Genomic DNA, 19,831 nt, shown 5'->3' with positions numbered 1-19,831 from the left:
TGTCTGAATGATTGTTGATTGCGTAATAAGATGACAACAACTGCAGGCTTTATTTCATCGCATAGTGTTGGGCGAGGCGTAGTCGTGTGGATACTTCGAAGTCTGCATGGGCTGAGTATATACAATAAACTTGCTAAAACGTCCCGAAAATTAAGAAGTGGACAACAGGTTCCTAATTCCTGGCCACCCCTTGACTTTGCTTCCACTGACGCAATCCTCGACCCTTTTTTACGCCATTTCTTCTTTCTTCCATCAATGCTTTCAAACAGTCTGAAAGTGCGAGTTCGAATCCAACTCAACCTCATAAATTGTTTTTAGTTATGTTTTATTGTAGCTATTCTTGTTATGGTTGGGTATTTTTCAGTCAGTTGTTTTATATACAGACACTTAAACATAATATCTTTTCTTAATTATATAAATAACGTTTAAATAAAGACAACAATTATTGTTGTAAATATTATAAATGATACGTAACTTATGATCAAACGATGTCTGCATTGTACTTAACAAATTAGACGCTATATATGGTATGTATATTCAGCGTTATTCAATCCACAGGTTACATGGCGTTACGGTAGATTTTTGTTTACCGTTTACAGTTTAGTTGAAGAGCTTTGTTGAATTTGTGAATAGACTTGAATTTGTTCTCCTTTGTCATTTGTAAATGCGTTTACATGTCCTTCACGCAGCAACGTGATTTATCAACGCATCATTATTTACATTTGATGTTGGCGCGACTTCTGTGAAAGAGTGAAATGGTTAGAAAAGTACGAAGGTAAGCGCCGTGGTAAGCAATATATATTTAAAGCGTTCTCTGGCAATAAATTCCCTAGTTTTCTTTAGTAACCTTTTTTTTATTTTGCTTTGCTGCTAATTGATATTCTTCCTGATTTCTGTTCGTTTGTTAAAAACGTAGCTGAAGACGGCTAGACTTTGTGGATAACAAACATTACGGCATGACAACACTTTCAATATAATGACCGAAGTGCCATAAAATACCACCTTCGTAGTCTTTACGGGGTGGAAAAATTCTGACCAGATGCTTGTTAGTTAGCTTGTTTGTTTCTAGTTTTACGCCGCTCTCAAACATATTCCAGCTATATGACGGCGGTCTGTAAATTGAAATAACGGGCAAGTAAGAGGACCGTCCCACGTCATATCGCCGTGATATAGCAGTAATACTGTTGAAGGCGGCGTTAAACCCAACTCACTCACTCACTCCTGTGGCATCTATTGCGTTTTTGTTCTCTTTGGCTGAGTCAATAAAATTTGAAATGGTGAAAGAGGGGTGTCGTCCAAATGTATCACAGCCATATTGGGGGTATTTTTTTAAAGTTTCGGTAAATTTGAGATTTGTTTAGGGACGGGTAATTATTATAGGGGGCGGGGCATGATACAAAACAAGTCGTTGGGGTGACGGGAAGGGAGGGTGTTTTATTTGAGGTTACACACCTGACATATTTGAGACCATAATTTCAGCTCATTATACTGTTGAACATACTGTATAAATATACAGTTGAGCATACTATACGTTTGTCATACAAACGGGCGGTGGGGTAGCCTAGTGGTTAAAGTTCTCGCTCGTCTCGTCGAAGACCTGGGTTCTATTCCCGTTATGGTTACAATGTGTGAAGCTTATTCCGGGTCTCCCTTGTGATATTGCTAACAGCGGCATAAAACCATACTCACTCACTCACACTAATACAAACGCATGTTTCAGCTCGTGGCGTATGTCTGCAGGAATCTGTGCGGCGATGACACGCCATGATAACATCGTGAGTGATGCGGGTTGAGTGAGATGCTCTCAGACAGCGCAATGAATCACTAGGCAACCGGCACAAACCAACTCGGGAGTGCCCACTTCGTCAAATCACGCGCATTTCTCAATTACAAGCATAATCCCTGCTCGTGACTGGGTAAGGCATATGTTTATAAGATAGCGCAACATCGCAATAAATCATAGGCGTGAACGTTTTATCGAACAATTTAATGTTCTAAACTTTCTTTTCGAAAACCGATAACACGCGTACGACTCGAATAATACACACATAAGTATATTAATATCTATTTGTATTGTTATTTAGACATCTAAGGGAGGTAAGTAGCGAGGGCTTAAGTGCCTGCTTAGCGTGTAATGTGATACGGCAATCTCTATTTTGGTACTACCGTCGTGGGTGCTTGCCGCATCCAAAGAAAGCAGCAGACGATATACCTTCGAGGTAAGTAAATTATGATCTATTTTAATCTTCAGCTGCTTTCAGCATCATATAGTGTCCTTATACTAAACTTTAAAAAAATATCAAACGATGTAACATTTGTTTTCACAGTATAGGACTAATCCACTGAAGAAGCCTCAGTGTAAAAGCTAGACCGTACAGACGGCACACGGGGTTTCAGGTGCAGACGAATGTAGTTGTTGACATTTCCTGGTAATTGGACTAAGAGATCGGATTATCAACTTATGAAGGCCACGAATGCCGTGTGACTATCATAATGTATATATGTGTACGGTTGTTTTTGAAAAAAACCTGCTTCCTGTAACACGTGCTATTAACTTAATCTGACAGCTGTGAGTTGTACATACCTGACTATAGACGCGCAGACATGCTATTTTTTTCGCGAATGTCGGCAATGCCACATACCCTTGAAGTGTTAAGAGAAAATATTTATTTTTAATTTTTCTACGTTTCATTTGGGTTTTATCTACATTCAGTTTTGACAGCGGAGAGGTATAAGTTTAGTATTATGTTATATATTTTATTGTATTCTGAATGTTTTACATTGACAAAGCCTGCGACGTTTAAGATAAATGTGATCTGATAGATATGTATGTATGTATGTATGTATGTATGTATGTATGTATGTATGAGTGAATCAGTGCATATAAAGAAAACACTTCAGCTGTGTGTATGTGTTTTTGTTGTTTTGTTGTTTTTTGTGGGTTTTTTTTTGGGGGGGGGGCTGATTATTACTATATGATATAAATCAGTCTGTTTTAACAACCAAATCAACATAGTATCGTGCGCATATAAAATGTCATCAGATGTTAAAAAGGAGAGAGAGATATGTAAAGAAATATACATACTTTATATAATTATACTTAAGCTTTATGCCTACATCCATGAATGCTGCTATGATTCATACTGAATTCACTGTGTCCAGTATTTCGGGAGCGTGTTTTACATGTTTCTGTATGTATGCTAAATAGTCAATGTGCAATGTACTATACATTTCATTGACATTGGAGACGAACAGCGACATTCGCCGCCTGTTTTTACAGCTTGCCGTAAAGGGTGGCATTTCCTCCTGCCTGACTGTATCTCCATTGTGCCTGGTGCGAGGTCGCCCCGCCCCGAGACTGAGGCAGGGATTGGTCTGTGGGTGTTCGTGACACAATATCGTGAGAATGAGGCTTGCGTTGATATAAATATGGTATACATATTGATACAGACGCAGTAGTTGTGTCTCCCGCCCTCACTGTGCCCAGGGGTGGTGAGGCGGGGTAAAATATTCTCATTGACTTGGAGGCGGAACCCGATCAACACTTTGCATTTCTCAGCGTGTTGTGTCACGCCATGTGTAGATGTGCAAGTGTTCCACTAATCTAGAAAGGTATTTGACATAACATAGCATACATTCTCTATTGGGTGTGAAGAAATGTTAGCGACGGGAGATGTATGTTAATCATCGTTATTGTTCTCAGTGTCAGAAGCTGTGGGGTAGCCTTGTGGTTAAAGCGTTCGCTCGTCACGCCGAAGACCCAGGTTCGAATCCCCCACATGGGTACACTGTGTGAATCCCATTTCTGTTGTCTCAGTGTCAGTGTTTGAGGTTTACTAGAGGAGGACGGGATAGGCATACGTACATTAGATCTCTCGCATATCGAAGACAAGTTCTCCCTCTGCAGGCTACAAGTCCTGCATCGGGGGTGGCAGGTTCGTTTGACTCCCCAGCTGTATTTTCTCGAAAGCGTTGTGGCAGCAGATATTACTATTTTGTATTCTGATTATGCTTGGCACTTGCTAATTCCTCGACTTCAGAGGCCCCGGGTTCGAACCCGGTGGTGCTTTTGAATACTCTCATACGACCTAGATGCAGCGTATGTACCCGGGGATGGGATGATTTGTTTGTTTTTTGTTTAACGCCTACGCTTTATGAGATACACAGCAATATTCCAGCTATATGATGGCGGTCAGTAAATAATCGAGCCTGGACCAGACAGTCCGGTGATTGACATATGAGCATCAACCCACGCAATTGGGATACGATAACATGCATTAACCAAGTTAGCAAGCTTGACCACCCGATCCTATTAGTCGCCTCTTACGAACAGCATAGTCGCCTCTTACGGCAAGGGGGAAGGGATGAAACTGTAGCATCATGTCCAACTGTTGAAAAGGGGAATGAAGTGGCAGAAGAGCATTCTCTCATACCCGATGGCAGTCCGTGACAAAAAGCTCTGTTTTCGATTCGCTGTGGAATGGGTACCCGGGGACATACGTGACAACTGCTTTCGAAATGCTTTCGTACGTTGCTTGGGGATTTTGTGAAATAGATGTGTGTCTTGTGTTCGTATCGTAATACAAGGTAATACCGTCTCCGTATATAATGTGAGTTAAATGTGTAGCCAGTTGGTGGACGGGATTTTACAGGATTGTACAACACGAGATCGAAACTGATACCTGTATCGTGTCATATAACCATACCTGCTCTGCTTGTCCATACCGTAATACCTGCTCCGTACCATAACAGCATACCTGATGGGTTTGTCCGTTCTGTAATACCAACACCGTATCTTACCACCCTCTCCTCCTCCTAGTTGGGGGACACGGGTGGCCCAGTCGTCTAAGGCGCCGCGATTCGCTGTGCAGAGTTGCGTCCCTTGGGCACGCCATAAACCTCTGATTGTGGGTTCGAATCCCGATTCGCCCCGATTATGTTTCTAGGTTTGTCAGCACCATACCCGTGCTCGTGGTTTCACCGAAGTGGTCGGGAGACGTTGTTTTGAACAAAGGCACCTAGCTGGTATCTTCACGGGACGGGGTCGGGAGACGTTGTTTTGTACAAAGGCACCCTGGTATCTTCACGGGACAGGGTCGGGAGACGTTTTGTTCAAAGGCTCCCTGGTATCTTCACAGGACAGGGTCGGGAGACGTTTTGTTCAAAGGCACCCTGGTATCTTCACGGTACGGGGTCGGGAGACGTTGTTTTGTACAATGGCACCCTGGTATCTTCACTGGACGGGGTCGGGAGACGTTGTTTTGTACAAAGGCACCCTGGTATCTTCACTGGACGGGGTCGGGAGACGTTGTTTTGTACAATGGCACCCTGGTATCTTCACTGGACGGGGTCGGGAGACGTTGTTTTGTACAATGGCACCCTGATATCTTCACGGGACGGGGTCGGGAGATGTTGTTTTGTACAATGGCACCCTGGTATCTTCACGGGACGGGGTCGGGAGACGTTGTTTTGTACAGGCACCCTGATTTCTTCACTGGACGGGGTCGGGAGACGTTGTTTTGTACAGGCACCCTGATTTCTTCACTGGACGGGGTCGGGAGACGTGGTTTTGTACAGGCACCCTGGTATCTTCACTGGACGGGGTCGGGAGACGTTGTTTTGTACAAAGGCGCCCTGGTATCTTCACAGGACGGGGTCGGGAGACGTTGTTTTGTAGAGGCGCCCTGGTATCTTCACGGGACGGGGTCGGGAGACATTTTGTTCAAAGGCTCCCTGGTATCTTCACAGGACAGGGTCGGGAGACGTTTTGTTCAAAGGCACCCTGGTATCTTCACGGGACGGGGTCGGGAGACGTTGTTTTGTACAGGTACCCTGGTATCTTCACTGGACGGGGTCGGGAGACGTTGTTTTGTACAGGTACCCTGATTTCTTCACTGGACGGGGTCGGGAGACGTTGTTTTGTACAGGCACCCTGATTTCTTCACTGGACGGGGTCGGGAGACGTTGTTTTGTACAAAGGCGCCCTGGTATCTTCACAGGACGGGGTCGAGAGACGTTGAAAGATGAAGATGTTGCGCCGTGTTAGTGCAACTCGAGCTGCGGTGTTGTAAAACACGAAACCGTGCACATAAACATGACCTGTGTTTGCCTGACACGGCAGTGCATGTTTACATTCCTCAGGATGATCCCGGAAGAGGTAGCCAGGCGGACTAAGTCTCAGCGAGAGCCAGCTCTCTATCATGTTTGTCTACAGTGACAACTCCCATGCTAATTGGTGTGAACCCCATGTATCTATAACGGCTCGAAATACATGTCAGAATTAGGATTTTGTAAAGGAGCGCCACATTCAAACTGGTTCAAATTGGGTGACTCAATGTTGTTTTATGCCAGTCAGCAATATTCCGTTCAGGTTGTCCCAGCTACTTTTTAAGGATAGAGACATGGTTCTTATAGGTTTGGATGCATTGGTAACAGAAGATGCGGGGTTGTTTGGTGAGCGTTTTTGGTTTAAACTCGTTTTGAACAATATGTCAGTTATATCTGGGCGTGTCAGCTTTTAGTGGGAGGAAAGCTCGAAGTGATGCAGGCTATAGACTTTTGTCACTTTTGGGGAAAGCCATGAGCACGGGTATGGTTTTGACAAACCAAGGAAGGATCATAATCTAAGTTAATCCAGGATTCGAACTAAGGGACAGTCGGGATATATCGGACATAATGTGGCTGATCACTTATGAACATTCCTTATGGCGTAAGAGGCGACATATTAAATATAATCGGTTGGTCTGGCTCGGTGGCTGGGTTGACTGTATGGTATCGTACTCCGACTGCCTGGGACTTTGCTCATAATATCAATCACTGGTTTGTATGGTTCAAATTCAATTACGTACATAGTCACGGTGCGGCGTTAAGGCAAAAACAAATGTGTACAGAAGCGGACGCTGTGTCGGGATATATAATTAGATGAATGTCTACCTTATGAAGACTAATCTATCGGACAAGCTTTTTCTGTGTTCCCCGGACAGGGTGGGGTAGTTTTTTGTGCGCCAGAAAGATACGGTAAGCTACGCGCTTGTTTTACGTCCCTTGCAGACAGACAGATAATCTATTTGAGTCTCACTTCGTTACATTTGTAATATATTGGAAATAAACTCTTTGCATTACGCTAAACGTGAATTCATAGAGTGAATATTGAGTACGCGAAGGTTTCTTTTCCGAAAACATTTCATTACGTTGTAACCCTTCCAGCAGGTGTATCGCCATGTCATGGTGTATGTGTGTGTGGTTTATCATGGGACAAAGGAGGGTCGGTGCATTTTACAGAGCGTTATCGGTGGGTAGAAATGATGATATGTCTGGAATGCGCACATTCCTACAGTAGAAACTACATTCTCGGCCGGGAACCGCTTCATTGCTCCAGTTCAATAATAACATTAACGAATTTCGAAAATGCACTGTTCGTAAAAATTGACATACATAGTTCATTCTTTTCTTGTCTATTCCTTTGGGTCCCGGGTTAAAATGGGTCACCAATCTTGTCTTTAGAGCAGGCTAAATGGGTCTGATGGTCAGGACTGCGAATTGCTAGTTCTCGGATGTCGCTGGTATATCTGCCCTTTTTCCAATTCTTTAGGGGCGGTCGGGTAGCCTAGTGGTTAATGCGTTCGCTCGTCACTCCGAAGACCCGGGTTCGAATCCCGACATGGATACAATGTGTGAAGCCCATTTCTGGCGTCCCCGCCGTGATATTGCTGGAATATTGCTAAAAGAGGCGTATAACCAAACTCACCCACTCACTCCAATTCTTTATTTGTGTACGTGAGGCCAGAGGCCCCTATACAAGAATAATATAGTATAACAGGATTAGAATATGAAGTTGGTCATGTATATGTATATGACATTAACATTTAACCACACGGATCACTGTCACCGAGAAAAAAGTTGTATTTTTTATATTACACGTTGAAGTAGCCTGTCTAGACGTCACATGATGCCTTAATCGACAATTAATTGTAGCTTTCAATAATAATATTATTTTGTGAAGACATAAGATTAGCAAAGGACTGCAGAGAACATTGTGGATACACTTCACATGGAGATACTGTTCTCGTATACTTTTATGAACTGGACAAACTCTAACAAAATGAAATTCATCCTCTGGATCCTCATCTATCTGAAATAATGGTACCGCCACCGCCACTGAAACAGATACACTTGGCATGTAGTTGTTAGTATATGGATCATGGGCTGTCTCAGCAGGGAATATTTCTTGTCCTGTCTTGAGATAAAAGATGAAAGATGACCAATGTATAGATCTAAACCTAACCAGTTTTTTAAATATACATTCCCTACCCGTGTACACTTGTTTGTATATATAGTAAGCATATACATTTTGTGTGCGTTGTGGACTAATGCCGGTTTCATAGTGCTATCCCACTGAGATACCATGCCGCAATTTAACATGGATACCCCACTCAGACACAGTATACTGACTCCGAGCCGACCGGTCCGTTGTATCCCCTTAATGCCGACCGCCAGACAGGGTAACAACACAGAACCATCTTTTTGCGCCTTTTGGTATAACGTGGCCTGGGGAACGAACCGTATGCACAATGTTTAGCGTCTAATCGTTGAAAGATTAACTTAAAGTAGTTGACGCTTTCACCAAGTTCCATCGATCAGACACGTTGTCGTGAGGTGCAGAGCACAATCCCATTATGTTGAGCACAGATTTAGGACTCCAGACGCACCCGTTGTTGTGTTATCAGTGCACTAGTCCATACTTCCTATGCAGACAAATCAAAGCGTTCCTGGAGGCCTTCCTGTTGTGTTGGCGAACCCCGTGAAGAACTAACTTCATTACCATGACGAAAGGAACAACAAACATTTCAAGTATTCGGTATTTATATTTTTACATGTGTCTGAAACTGAGATACATGTACGTGCTCGTAGCATCATAACCGTTTAAACTCGTCGAACTGTGCGTTGAAGTACAGCGAGCATCTTCGATTTACCATTGGGTTGGTTGTTTGTTTGTTTTTTTGTTTAACGCCGCACTCAGCAATATTCCAGCTATATGAACCAGACAATCCCATGCTTACTATTATGAGCATCAATCCACGCAATTGAGATCGATGACATGCATCAACCAAGTCAGCGAGCCTGACCACCCGATCCCGTTAGTCGCCTTTTACTATAGGCAAAGTCGCCTTTTACGGCAAGCGTGGGTTGCTGAAGACCATTCTACCCCGGTATCTTCACGGGTCGATTTACCATTGGGAACCCCCTTGGATACTCCGGGACAGCAAAGCAAAATGTACAAGGTTGACCACGCCCGCGTCAGAGCCGACTGATATAGGTCAATAGGTTGCATGATTTTCTAACAGTCAGCGTGGGTGGATGCTCGTGCTATCAACCATCGGTTTTTCTGGCCTATTCTCGATTAGATACAGGCCGCTGTGGTGTAACTTGAATATTCCTGATTGTTGCGTAAAAGAAAATTCACGCCCCACTTAATATGATTAGTCTCGTGAATAGATGGAGTGTTTGCTGACTTTCAGATTTCATACAAAGACGCCATGTTGTTCATCCTATCCCCACTTTTCTGGCTCATGTCTTACTTGTGAGTGACAGGCTATCAGGAGGGGAGGAAGCACCAGAAAGTGGCTTCACACATTGCAGGGAATTGAACCAGGACCTGTGCGCGAGTGACGAGCGAACGGTCTAGCTACTAGGCTACCCCGCCTCCCCAATAATACCTGTAACTTTTATGCTTGTCGTAAGAGGTAACTAACGGGATCGGGTGGTCAGGCTCGCTGACTTGGTTGATGCATGTCATATCCCAATTGCGTGGATCGATGCTCATGATATTAATCGCTGACCATGGGTTGTCTGGTCCAGACTCGATTATGTACAGACCGCCGTCATATAGCATGAATATTGCTGAGTGCGGCGTTAAACAAACCAAACCAAATGCGTAGATTAATGTTTATGATTTCAATCACTGAATTGTCTTGACCTGACTCGATTATGTCTAGACCGCCATCATATAGCTGGAATATTACCAAGTACGGCGTTAAACAATAAACAAACAAACAAACAACTAAAACAAACCTGTAACTTTGGCTTGGTGAAGTTATCGAGTTATATTACCAGTAAATATTCTCACAGGTTTTCATTTCCCGTAGCATTTGAAGTTGTGTGCATGAGAAGTCTTCTCCACTCTGCATCTATATCTTTGATTTCACGTGGTATTTGACTTCGAATAACCGTGATCGTATGATTACATTCTACAGTCACCGAGAGTGTTTATGTAGGCTATCACCCAGTCTCAGATGCACGGCCTTGGAAAGCTTGCGATGGTGTGCTTACATCAGTACACTGTGCACATGTTACGGGAAGGGAATAAGTCAAACTGCGATCAATGTCTTGCTCTACTTTGTGCATCTCACCATGCTGCACGCCTAGGCCGTGCCGCCTAGGTACACGTGACAGAAACGATGTTGTAAATCTTTCATTCCCTGTACAAATCTTGTTGCCAGCTGCTCAGGTCACGCCTTGCACGTGCATCTCGTTCTAAGCTAGGAGCAAGTCTGGTGTAACGGGAGAGAGGTAAGGGGGCGATTTTCTATTTATTTAGGCTTTTCTGTCGCATGATGCCACATCAAAATGACGTTTTGCATACGAAATCAATTTGAGGAGAGTACAGGAAAGAAAGTTGATGGTTTATATACAAGTGAAATTGATGGTTTAAATACGGAATGAAATTACTTTTTTGTACACAATACAAATTGTTGTTTTGTAAACAGAATCAAATTTATGTTTTTGTATACAGAATTAATTGTTTTTTATGCCGAATCAAATTTCTGTTTCGTAGACGGAATGAAATTTCTGTTTTTGTGAAACGAAATCATTGTGAGCCGTTGCATGAATATGTCCTTTCTATTAAATTTCGTGATGAAACTTTCAAACGAACGCACTTTAACAAGTGTACTCTCCGAGGTTTAACGTACTTGTTGGTAGGACTTCCGCCCGTATAAGGATTGACCGACAATGCATACACAAACAATTTTTTTTGGGGGGGGGGGCAAGGGCTGATGCCTTCCTACTTGTTCACATATAACCCTCTGAACCATGTATACGGGTGTGTAACGAGGCATGGAATTGTGAAACCCCTGACGACCTGTTGTCAGCAGTAGATGCTGCTTGGGGGAGACGGTGTTGAGAGACGATGTGATAACAGGGGGCAGCCGCGAATAACAGAGGGCTTGAGAGTGCAAACAACTATTGCACGTAGGATAACCATTCCTGATACCTTTGGACTTTCTCTTCGGTGAGATTCCAGAAGAGTCAGGGAAGAACTGTCTGTAAAATCAACTAAATCGGAAACTGACGATCAAACGGAAGAGGGTGATATATACTCAAACACCTCATTACGTGGTATATATTGACATGTGAGAGGCGACTAACGGGATCGGGTCGTCAGGCTCGCTGACTTGGTTGATGCATGTCATAATATCCTAATTGCGTGGATTGATGCTCATGATGTCAATCACTGAGTTGTCTGGTCCAGATTCGATTATTTACAGACCGCCGTCATATAGCTGGAATATTGCCGAGTGCGGCGGTAGGCAACAAACAAACAAACAAAATATGCGAGAGGTGGAATCTGATTGTCAATAGGAGGGACATAGAAGGGACATAACTCGTAATAGCCACTGGTGGCGCTACGATCGAACCCAGAAATTCCGACCAAGTTCGGCAAAGGTGGAAACTGGGACTTTTATAGCCAGTTAACTCCCTTGCCTCAGGAAGATGAGGTGTATCCGACTTCGTTACATCCGGAGTTGTCTTTACACACGTTTGAGTAAATATGCTTATTTACCTTCCTGTTTACATTATAAGAATGCTTGAAGTCGCCACACGTGTTTGATCAAACTGTGTATACAGACACATTAGCTGACGGCCATCACAGGTGGGTTGTGTTAATCATGGCAACTCAATCCGCCTCCAGCATATAAACTTCACATGTACTCGGCGAGAGAAAACCTTCGGGTTTATCTCAAACTGACTTAGCTTCCTGTCCAGAGTTGTTTGTAGTACTGCCAAATTATACGGCATCGGTCTGTATTTAGACCAGAGAACGACCATGAGGTTATTTTTGGCGGTGTAGTCTGTACGTGATATAAAATAACTCCGAACTTGATATTCAAAACAAATACGATTATTATTTCTTCTTAAGTACTGTAAGAAATATAATCTAGTGAGAGTGAGTGAGTATGGTTTTGCGCCGCCTTTAACAATATCATGACAGGGAACATCAGAAATGGGCTTCACACATTGTACCCATGTGAAGAATCGAACCCAGGGCTTCGGTGTGACGAATGAATGATATGACCACTAGGCTACCCCATTGCCCCGAAATGTATTCAAGAGACACAGTAGCAGTAATAAATTCGCCTTTAGTCAAACCAGACATACACTCACAAGCTACGTTTACTTCTTTATATACAAACATCAACAGAAGCTAGTCAAACCAATCATAGGTAATATAGGAAATGTAAGTGGTGGTGCTGTTGACCGATGACCACCAACATGTGAGTGAGTGTGGTTTTGAACAGGAGTCAAGTTATATGATGTGTCAGCTTGATGTGGGAGGAAAGCCCGAAATGATGCAGATCTAAGACGTTTATCACTTTGGTGAAACCCACGAGCACGGGTACGGTGCTTGATGAAGCTAGACACATAATTGGGGTGAACAGGATTTCGAATCCACAATCATAGGTTTCTGGCGTACCCAAGGGACGCAACTCTGCACAGCGACTTCGACGACTAGGCCACCCGTGCCCCTGCTGGTCGAATGTACTAGAAGACACAAATATGCTGAAAATGCGCACTTGTGGAAAGTGGTCGCAGGTCAAGCTATGGACGATCCGAAAATGTTTGACAGGTAGCAACACACGACACACCTGCACATTATATACAGAAAAAAATCGCAATGTACGAGACGTGTAGAGAATAGTCGATCATCCATTATTATATCATTTTATTTTTTTAAACTTTTCCGCGCTATAGTGCTAGCCCACTGAGATACCATGCTACAGCTCAAAGTCTTCTTGGTATGACGCGGCCGGGGATCGAATACGAAACCTCGACCTCCTGCTATCGACGCTCTACTACTAGACCACGCGGGTGTTCGTATCGGTTGAAATACGCCATGAAAGCATGGCAAGTATTGTACTTAATGCATTCAAACTGCTAAGGGTGTACTGTACATCCTCTGTGGTGATGCTCGGAACGTTTCAGCCACCCGTCGTAGCAATAACGAACATAGTATCACTGAGGCTTTGCTGATTATAGACGGTTTTTTCCCTTTACGATACACCCGAAAGTCAGAATTGGTATTGCTTTTCTTGAATTCACTCTACAGCTTAAAAGAAAATTGTTGTTTAATGTTCACATTCTTCATCCCACCAAACAGGCTGCTTTAAGTTATGGACATATTTCTCCCTCTTCCTGAAGCATTCACCACGCTGGTGTAACACATCTGTGAGGATCTCAGCCCTCTCTGTATCAGTGATAACATCAAATATTTCATTGCAGGCGTCTTCCTTGTATAATGATTCTAAAAATGTGATTAAATGATCTTTCCAATACAATTTGTCCAACTTGTTACCAGTGTTACTCGTCTTTGTGTTAAAGTTAACATTTCTTACCTTCAGCACACAAGATATTGGAAATTATCAGACTTGTCATGAGGCAATGTTTTAAAGGTAACACATGACATATTACAGTGACACAAGGTCTGTAACAGGTTCAGGGTCCTTTAACCGATGAACGTGTGACTCGATCTGTCCCTTTTCCCTGACATTTGACATTTGAAGTTAGTTAGACACTATGTATTTTAGGCTGGTTTACAAATGTCAAGTTGACTTTGTACATGCCAGCAATAGAGACAAGCTAGCCCCGCCACACCACCATACTTCCCAAACCTACATACAACAACCTTCAACATATCTCCATGGTAATATTGGCCTTGTGATGACATTATTATGTTTTTAATTGAAATATTTCTTTTGTTTATAAAAGAGCAAGTGAAAACGGTACTGAGACTGGAGTCATCCTGTTAATACTTTTGAAACTTTGCATGCGTGTTCACCTATAGTTAATGAGTAAACAATATATTCGTTAACTAAATAGGAAAACATTGTTGGACTTATCGTGCAGCCTTGCCTTGTCCCCACCCAACAATTGAAACAATTGCTTAATCAAGTTCTGTATTTACACAAGATTTCAACATCGAGTACATTGACTTAAACATATTAGAACTTTACCGGTTATTCGATTGTTCTTCAAAACAAAGTTTATCAGAAAGTGCTGCAGTGGATCAAAGGTTTTGGAGAAATACATGCATTATGCTGAATCCGTCTTTCTGACGAGGTAGCGGACTTCCGTACTAAATAATTTATTTTCTCCGACAAATCCTCCATACTACAGTTACATTCTCCTCTTCTTGGAGAGGTGATATGAGGTGGCATCAGTGGTAAGTCTTCTTTGCGACTTGCGGTAGTCGTGTTGTTTGGGCAGCTCTGAGGAGCGGTCCTGAACCCACCCGAAGGCAAATACTCTTTTGTTTAAGTAATTTGTCACCAATAAGTATACTGCTTACAACTGATGATGCATTAACACTCTTTGGAAGTAGTTCATGTTTCAAGTTTCACATTCCCCAGTCTACTCTTACATGTGATCCGTGAAGATCCGGGGTAGAATAGGTCTTCAGCAACCCAAGGCGACTATGCTTGTCGTAAGATGCGACTAACGGGATCGGGTGGTCAGGCTCGCTGACTTGGTTGATGCATGTCATCGATCCCAATTGCGTGGATCGATGCTCATGATATTAATCACTGGATTGTCTGGTCCAGACTCGATTATTTACAGACCGCCGTCATATAGCTGTAATATTGCTGAGTGCGGCGTAAAACAACAAACCAACCAACCAAACCAAATCAGATGCATAGATCGATGGATGCTCATGATGTTAATCACTGGATTGTCTGGTCCAGACACGATTATTTACAGACCGCCGTCATATAGCTGGAATATTGCTGAGTGCGGCGTTAAACAACAAACCAGCCAACCAAGTGTAACAAGTGCCGACAGTATTCACATCCCCGTATGCACAAACTACACATGTTGGGAAAGCACAGAACATGTTCAGGATCACACGTAATGGTATACCAGAATAGAAGCAGCTTTACTTTATTTCGTTCAGAAGCATGTTCATGTGTTTTGTGCTTGGTAGTTGTGGGTCCGACCATTTTATATACTGGGGGACTGGGACTTGTGTTAGAAACACTATTTTGTTGGAGGTTTCTTCTGAAATTGTTTCGGTGTACACAAATGGCCATTAAGTAAACAATCTCTGGCAAACTTACATCTTTCCAGTATTATCTGAAACCGTTTGTTTTTTGTCAGATTATCCCTGGCGAGAAATCATTATTTACGGTCCCGTGCTATGATATGGATCCTCTCCTCCGACTGAAAATATATATTGACATTATAATACTAATGACGTTTTAGACAAGAACCCTGGCAATATACCAAATCAGCCGATGCGATATTCAGGCATCAACGCTGACCCAGAAATCGTACCTGTATTTTCTCCAAGCTCCCTACAGCCATATCCCGTTCGCGGAGCTCTCTACGCCATCGCATTCGTGACCAACTCGTGGTATTCCGGGACAAGCCGATTAGCGACTCGTGCCCCTCTCGTGGCCATTTTTGCGACTAGGTTCCGTCTTAGCGCAAACGAGCATACCTAAAACAATTGTCAACTCGTTGCGTAATGGTTCACATATATTTCCCCATATAATATTTATTTTGCTGATGCAATTTAAAGGACATCGGGACGTGCGGAATTATACAGTATGATTGAACACATTTAACTGTGTCTTGGGTATATTTTTAGATGCAAGACATATGTAAAATCAAAAATTATTTCTGAGGGATTATTTGACAAAGAGCTCGAAATCATACGCGCATTCTGATTGGTTTGTCGTATTTTCGCACATGACATTCATCGAGAGGGGGACGAGTCTTCTTGCAGGTTACGGAAAGGGGCGAGTGGTGACGAATGATGCCATAGCTGATACCAGTCAAAGCTCCCTACTGTGATAGGTGGCTACATCCATGCTTGGAGTAGCCAACTGACCGTTATGTTTACAAACAACTGATGACTACCGTGACGCCGAATACTCTTCCCCCTACTAAATTATTTTCTTTGTTTGTCAGTTAGAACTTGTTTCATTGCAACTATCATGTATTTGATGTAGTAAGAATGTAAGGGGGGAAGTTGGTTGATTTTCCGTCTGCAATCTTGAACTAATCTGATCAAACAAACAAAAAAGGAAAATTCATCTGGGAAATATGGTCAGTCGTAAACATTTTCAAAATTAACTATTAACTATTAACTTTGGCATTCCCAAATACATAAACAAAAGTATAAACGTTACTACATTTGGGTTTAGAGGGCCAATTTCAAGATTCTAGGAATGGCCGCTCGACTCGTGAAGATCCGGGGTAGAATAGGTCTTCAGTAGCCCATGCTTACCGTAAAAGGCGACTATGCTTGTCGTTAGAGGCGATTAACGGGGTCGGGTTGTCAGACTTGGTTGATGCATGTCATCGATCCCAGTTGCGTGGATCGATGGTCATGATGTCAATCAGTGGATTGTCTGGTCCAGACTCGATTATTTATTGATCACCGTTATATTGCCGGAATAATGCTGAGTACGGCGTGAAACAACAAACAAACAAAAAGTAATGGCCGCGCCCACATGGATGGTAACGATATTACCGAGAGTGTAACGAAGGTGTCTAGCGCTGGAATGGAGCTTGTATTTGTTCAAATTAAGGGAGATGATCTCACAAAGGAAGAAAAAGTTACATAACAAAACGGGTTTTTTCCATCGACCATCCCACTGTCCTGAAATCACATAACAATAAAAGTGAGAGATAAATTAACAAAAAAACATTTCTATGGTTCATTTTCTTTCAGAATGGCTTCCAGCAGCACGGCAGTGCCTCGGAAGGGACAGAAGTACGGGAAGCTGAAACGGAAGTGTGTGAAGAAGAATGCGCTGTTTTTGGACGGCGAGTTCCCCCCGTCTGGGTCCTCTCTGTTCTACAGCCGCCCGGCGCCGGCAGATATTGTCTGGAAGAGGCCGAAGGTAAACATCATAATGAAACTAATTTACAGACACCGCCATGGAGTTCATTAGACCAGTAGGGGGGCACGGGTGGCCCAGTCGTCTAAGGCGCCGCGATTCGCTGTGCAGAGTTGCGTCCCTTGGGCACGCCAGAAACCTCTGATTGTGGGTTCGAATCCCGGTTCGCCCCAATTATGTTTCTAGGTTTGTCAGCACCATACCCGTGCTCGTGGGTTTCACCGAAGTGGTAAACGTCTGAGACCTGCATCACTTCGGGCTTTCCTCCCACATTAAGCTGACACGCCGTGATATGACTGGAATACTGTTAAAAGCGGCGTTAAACCCAACTCACACACTCACTCACTCATTAGACCAGTGAGGCTTTCATCCCCTTTTTGGGACGCAGGATACGGGGTCTATTTAGACCGTATTCCGGACTCAGTAGTGTGGTTTGCGGGACGCAAATAAAATCTTTTTTTAAAAATGATGTATGTTAAAATTTCCTGTATATATTATGTTCTTTCCATATTTTGTCAGTAATTTTGCTTCAGCCTCACCTTCTTATGACCTAGGAACGTGTTCTATAGCTTTTCGTCTGTGGTTGGTATTCTGCCAATGCAGAGTGAAGTTTTACATGTGCTTTTGAGTTTTGTGTACGGGATTCAGGGATTAGCAAATGGGACACGTTTGTGGAAAACTTAAAGATGATATGTTTTAAAGAGAAAAGAAAACTGTTAGTAACTAGTTTGAAAATGGCCCAAAGCCGTCAAGGATCCGCTAATCGTTGGTTCGAATCCCATCGCGAGCTGACACGTTCCCCCTTGGTAAGCATCATATCAGCAAATTGATAAACGTCTAAGACATGCATCGACACGGGCTTACCTCCGACACCAAGCTGACACCTGTGATATGAATGCAATACTGGAGAAAGTGTCGTTAAACTTATCTCGTTCGTTAATTATGACTACAACCACACTGATTGATTCTGCTATTTGTTGTTTAACGCCACAGTCATCAACATTCTGGCTAAGAAAGGATAGGGTACATGGATGAACAACTTCTTTATTTAAAATAATATTTGGAATTGTTAAAAAGAAGTTATTCATCCATTTTCTTATCCTTACTTAGGACTCCTTCAGACCCGTGGAGATCCTGGGTAGAATATGTCTTCAGCAACCCATGCTTACCGTAAAAGGTGACTATGCTTGTCGTAAAAGGCGACTAACCGGATCGGGTGGTCAGGCTTGCTGACTTGGTTGATGCATGTCATCGATCCCAATTGCGTGGATCGATGCTCATGATATTAATCACTGAATTGTCTGGTCCAGACTCGATTATTTACAGACCGCCGTCATATAGCTGGAATATTGCTGAGTGCGGCGTTAAACAACAAACCAACTACTTAGGACTCCAACTTCTAAATGCCTCTCAAGAAGTAATATTCTATTTATATCATGACACCTGTAAATAATCACGTCCGGACCAGACAAACCAATGATTGATATTATGAGCAGCCCTCCACCGTCGGGGTAATTGGACACGCAATCAAAATAACCGAAACTGACCACCAACCCATTTAGCCGCCTCTCCGACGTTGGTGGGGCCTGTCTAACCCGGAATCTTCACAAGAACTGTAATTACTACCTCTGCATCAACAACGTCTGCTGACACGACGACATACACCTACCACCAGGTGGACGTGGATACTGGCGGTATATAGGCCTACGGCTGGCCCCAGTGTCCGTAGAGTAGACCTCCCAGTGTGTTTGTTTCTATGTCTCATGCCCAGTCAACATCAACGTGAATACCCATTTCCACCTCTCAATTAACCCTGACTGGCGTAAATCAGGTGCGAAGACGGAGGCCGGTAATGGAAAGGGTCTAGCCTCGGCCTACTTGGCACTGTGCCTCAGAGGGAAGTGTGGAAGAGAGGCGGTGTTTACACACTCAGACAAAATAGTAACGCAACACCAACACTGATATTCATATTTGTGTATTTTGTATCATGTTTCTGTTTCGAACCAATTGACATCCAGTCAAACGTTTTCAAAACGTCACGTGCGACAGTTGTTTGTAAAGGAAATCGGTTATGGGAGTAACGAAAATTTACATGTAACGATAGTTTTGATGTGTTTCATAGTAGTGTATGTTAAGGAAGCTATTGCAATAGGGAAATTCAAATTCCAAATTATTGGATAACTTTTTATTATGGTTAATAACGTTATCGGACTTGTAACCTTTTCTCACTCGATCATAGGTCTTCAGCAACCCATGCTTGCCGTAAAAGGCGACCATGCTTGTCGTAAGAGGCGACTAACGGGATCGGATGGTCAGGCTCGCTGACTTGGTTGAAGCATGTCATCGATCCAAGTGGCGTGGATCGATGCTCATGATATCAATCACTGGAATGTCTGGTCCAGACTTGATTATTTACAGACCGCCGTCATATAGCTGGAATATTGCTGAGTGTGGCGTAAAACATCAAACCAACCAAAAAAGCACTCGATCATAACAGAGTTTTAGCTTCAGACATACTCTAGGTAGTATGGCACAAATGCTTTTTTGACGATATTGATTTTCTGGGGGACATGTAAGAAATAACACGTTACCCAAACCGAACTTTGCACTGACTTTGTACTGTTATTCCTTATTTCTTAAACTTTGCA

General features: G+C 43.0%; 1 protein-coding gene across 2 annotated transcripts in view; it reads left to right on the top strand.

The window, feature by feature from the left end:
* The first annotated feature begins 2,153 nt into the window (after nt 1–2,153).
* Nucleotides 2,154–19,831, top strand: part of LOC124118093 (calpain-5-like) — a 34,763-nt gene continuing 17,085 nt past the window's right edge. The window contains exons 1-2 of one of the 2 annotated variants that reach the window (XM_048391311.1): nt 2,154–2,219; nt 17,015–17,186. In XM_048391311.1, coding sequence (XP_048247268.1) covers nt 17,016–17,186 — 171 coding nt within the window. In that variant the 5' untranslated portion in view covers nt 2,154–2,219; nt 17,015. Of the gene's footprint in view, nt 2,220–10,548; nt 10,570–17,014; nt 17,187–19,831 lie in introns of those variants that run through there. The other variant, XM_048391312.1, reaches the window with a different exon arrangement.

The sequence above is a fragment of the Haliotis rufescens genome, unplaced genomic scaffold (assembly GCF_023055435.1).
Source record: "Haliotis rufescens isolate VD_foot unplaced genomic scaffold, xgHalRufe1.0.p SCAF_9, whole genome shotgun sequence".
Classification (NCBI taxonomy): domain Eukaryota; kingdom Metazoa; phylum Mollusca; class Gastropoda; order Lepetellida; family Haliotidae; genus Haliotis; species Haliotis rufescens.
Note: the sequence above shows the minus strand (reverse complement) of the source record. Positions and strands in the feature narration are given on the sequence as shown.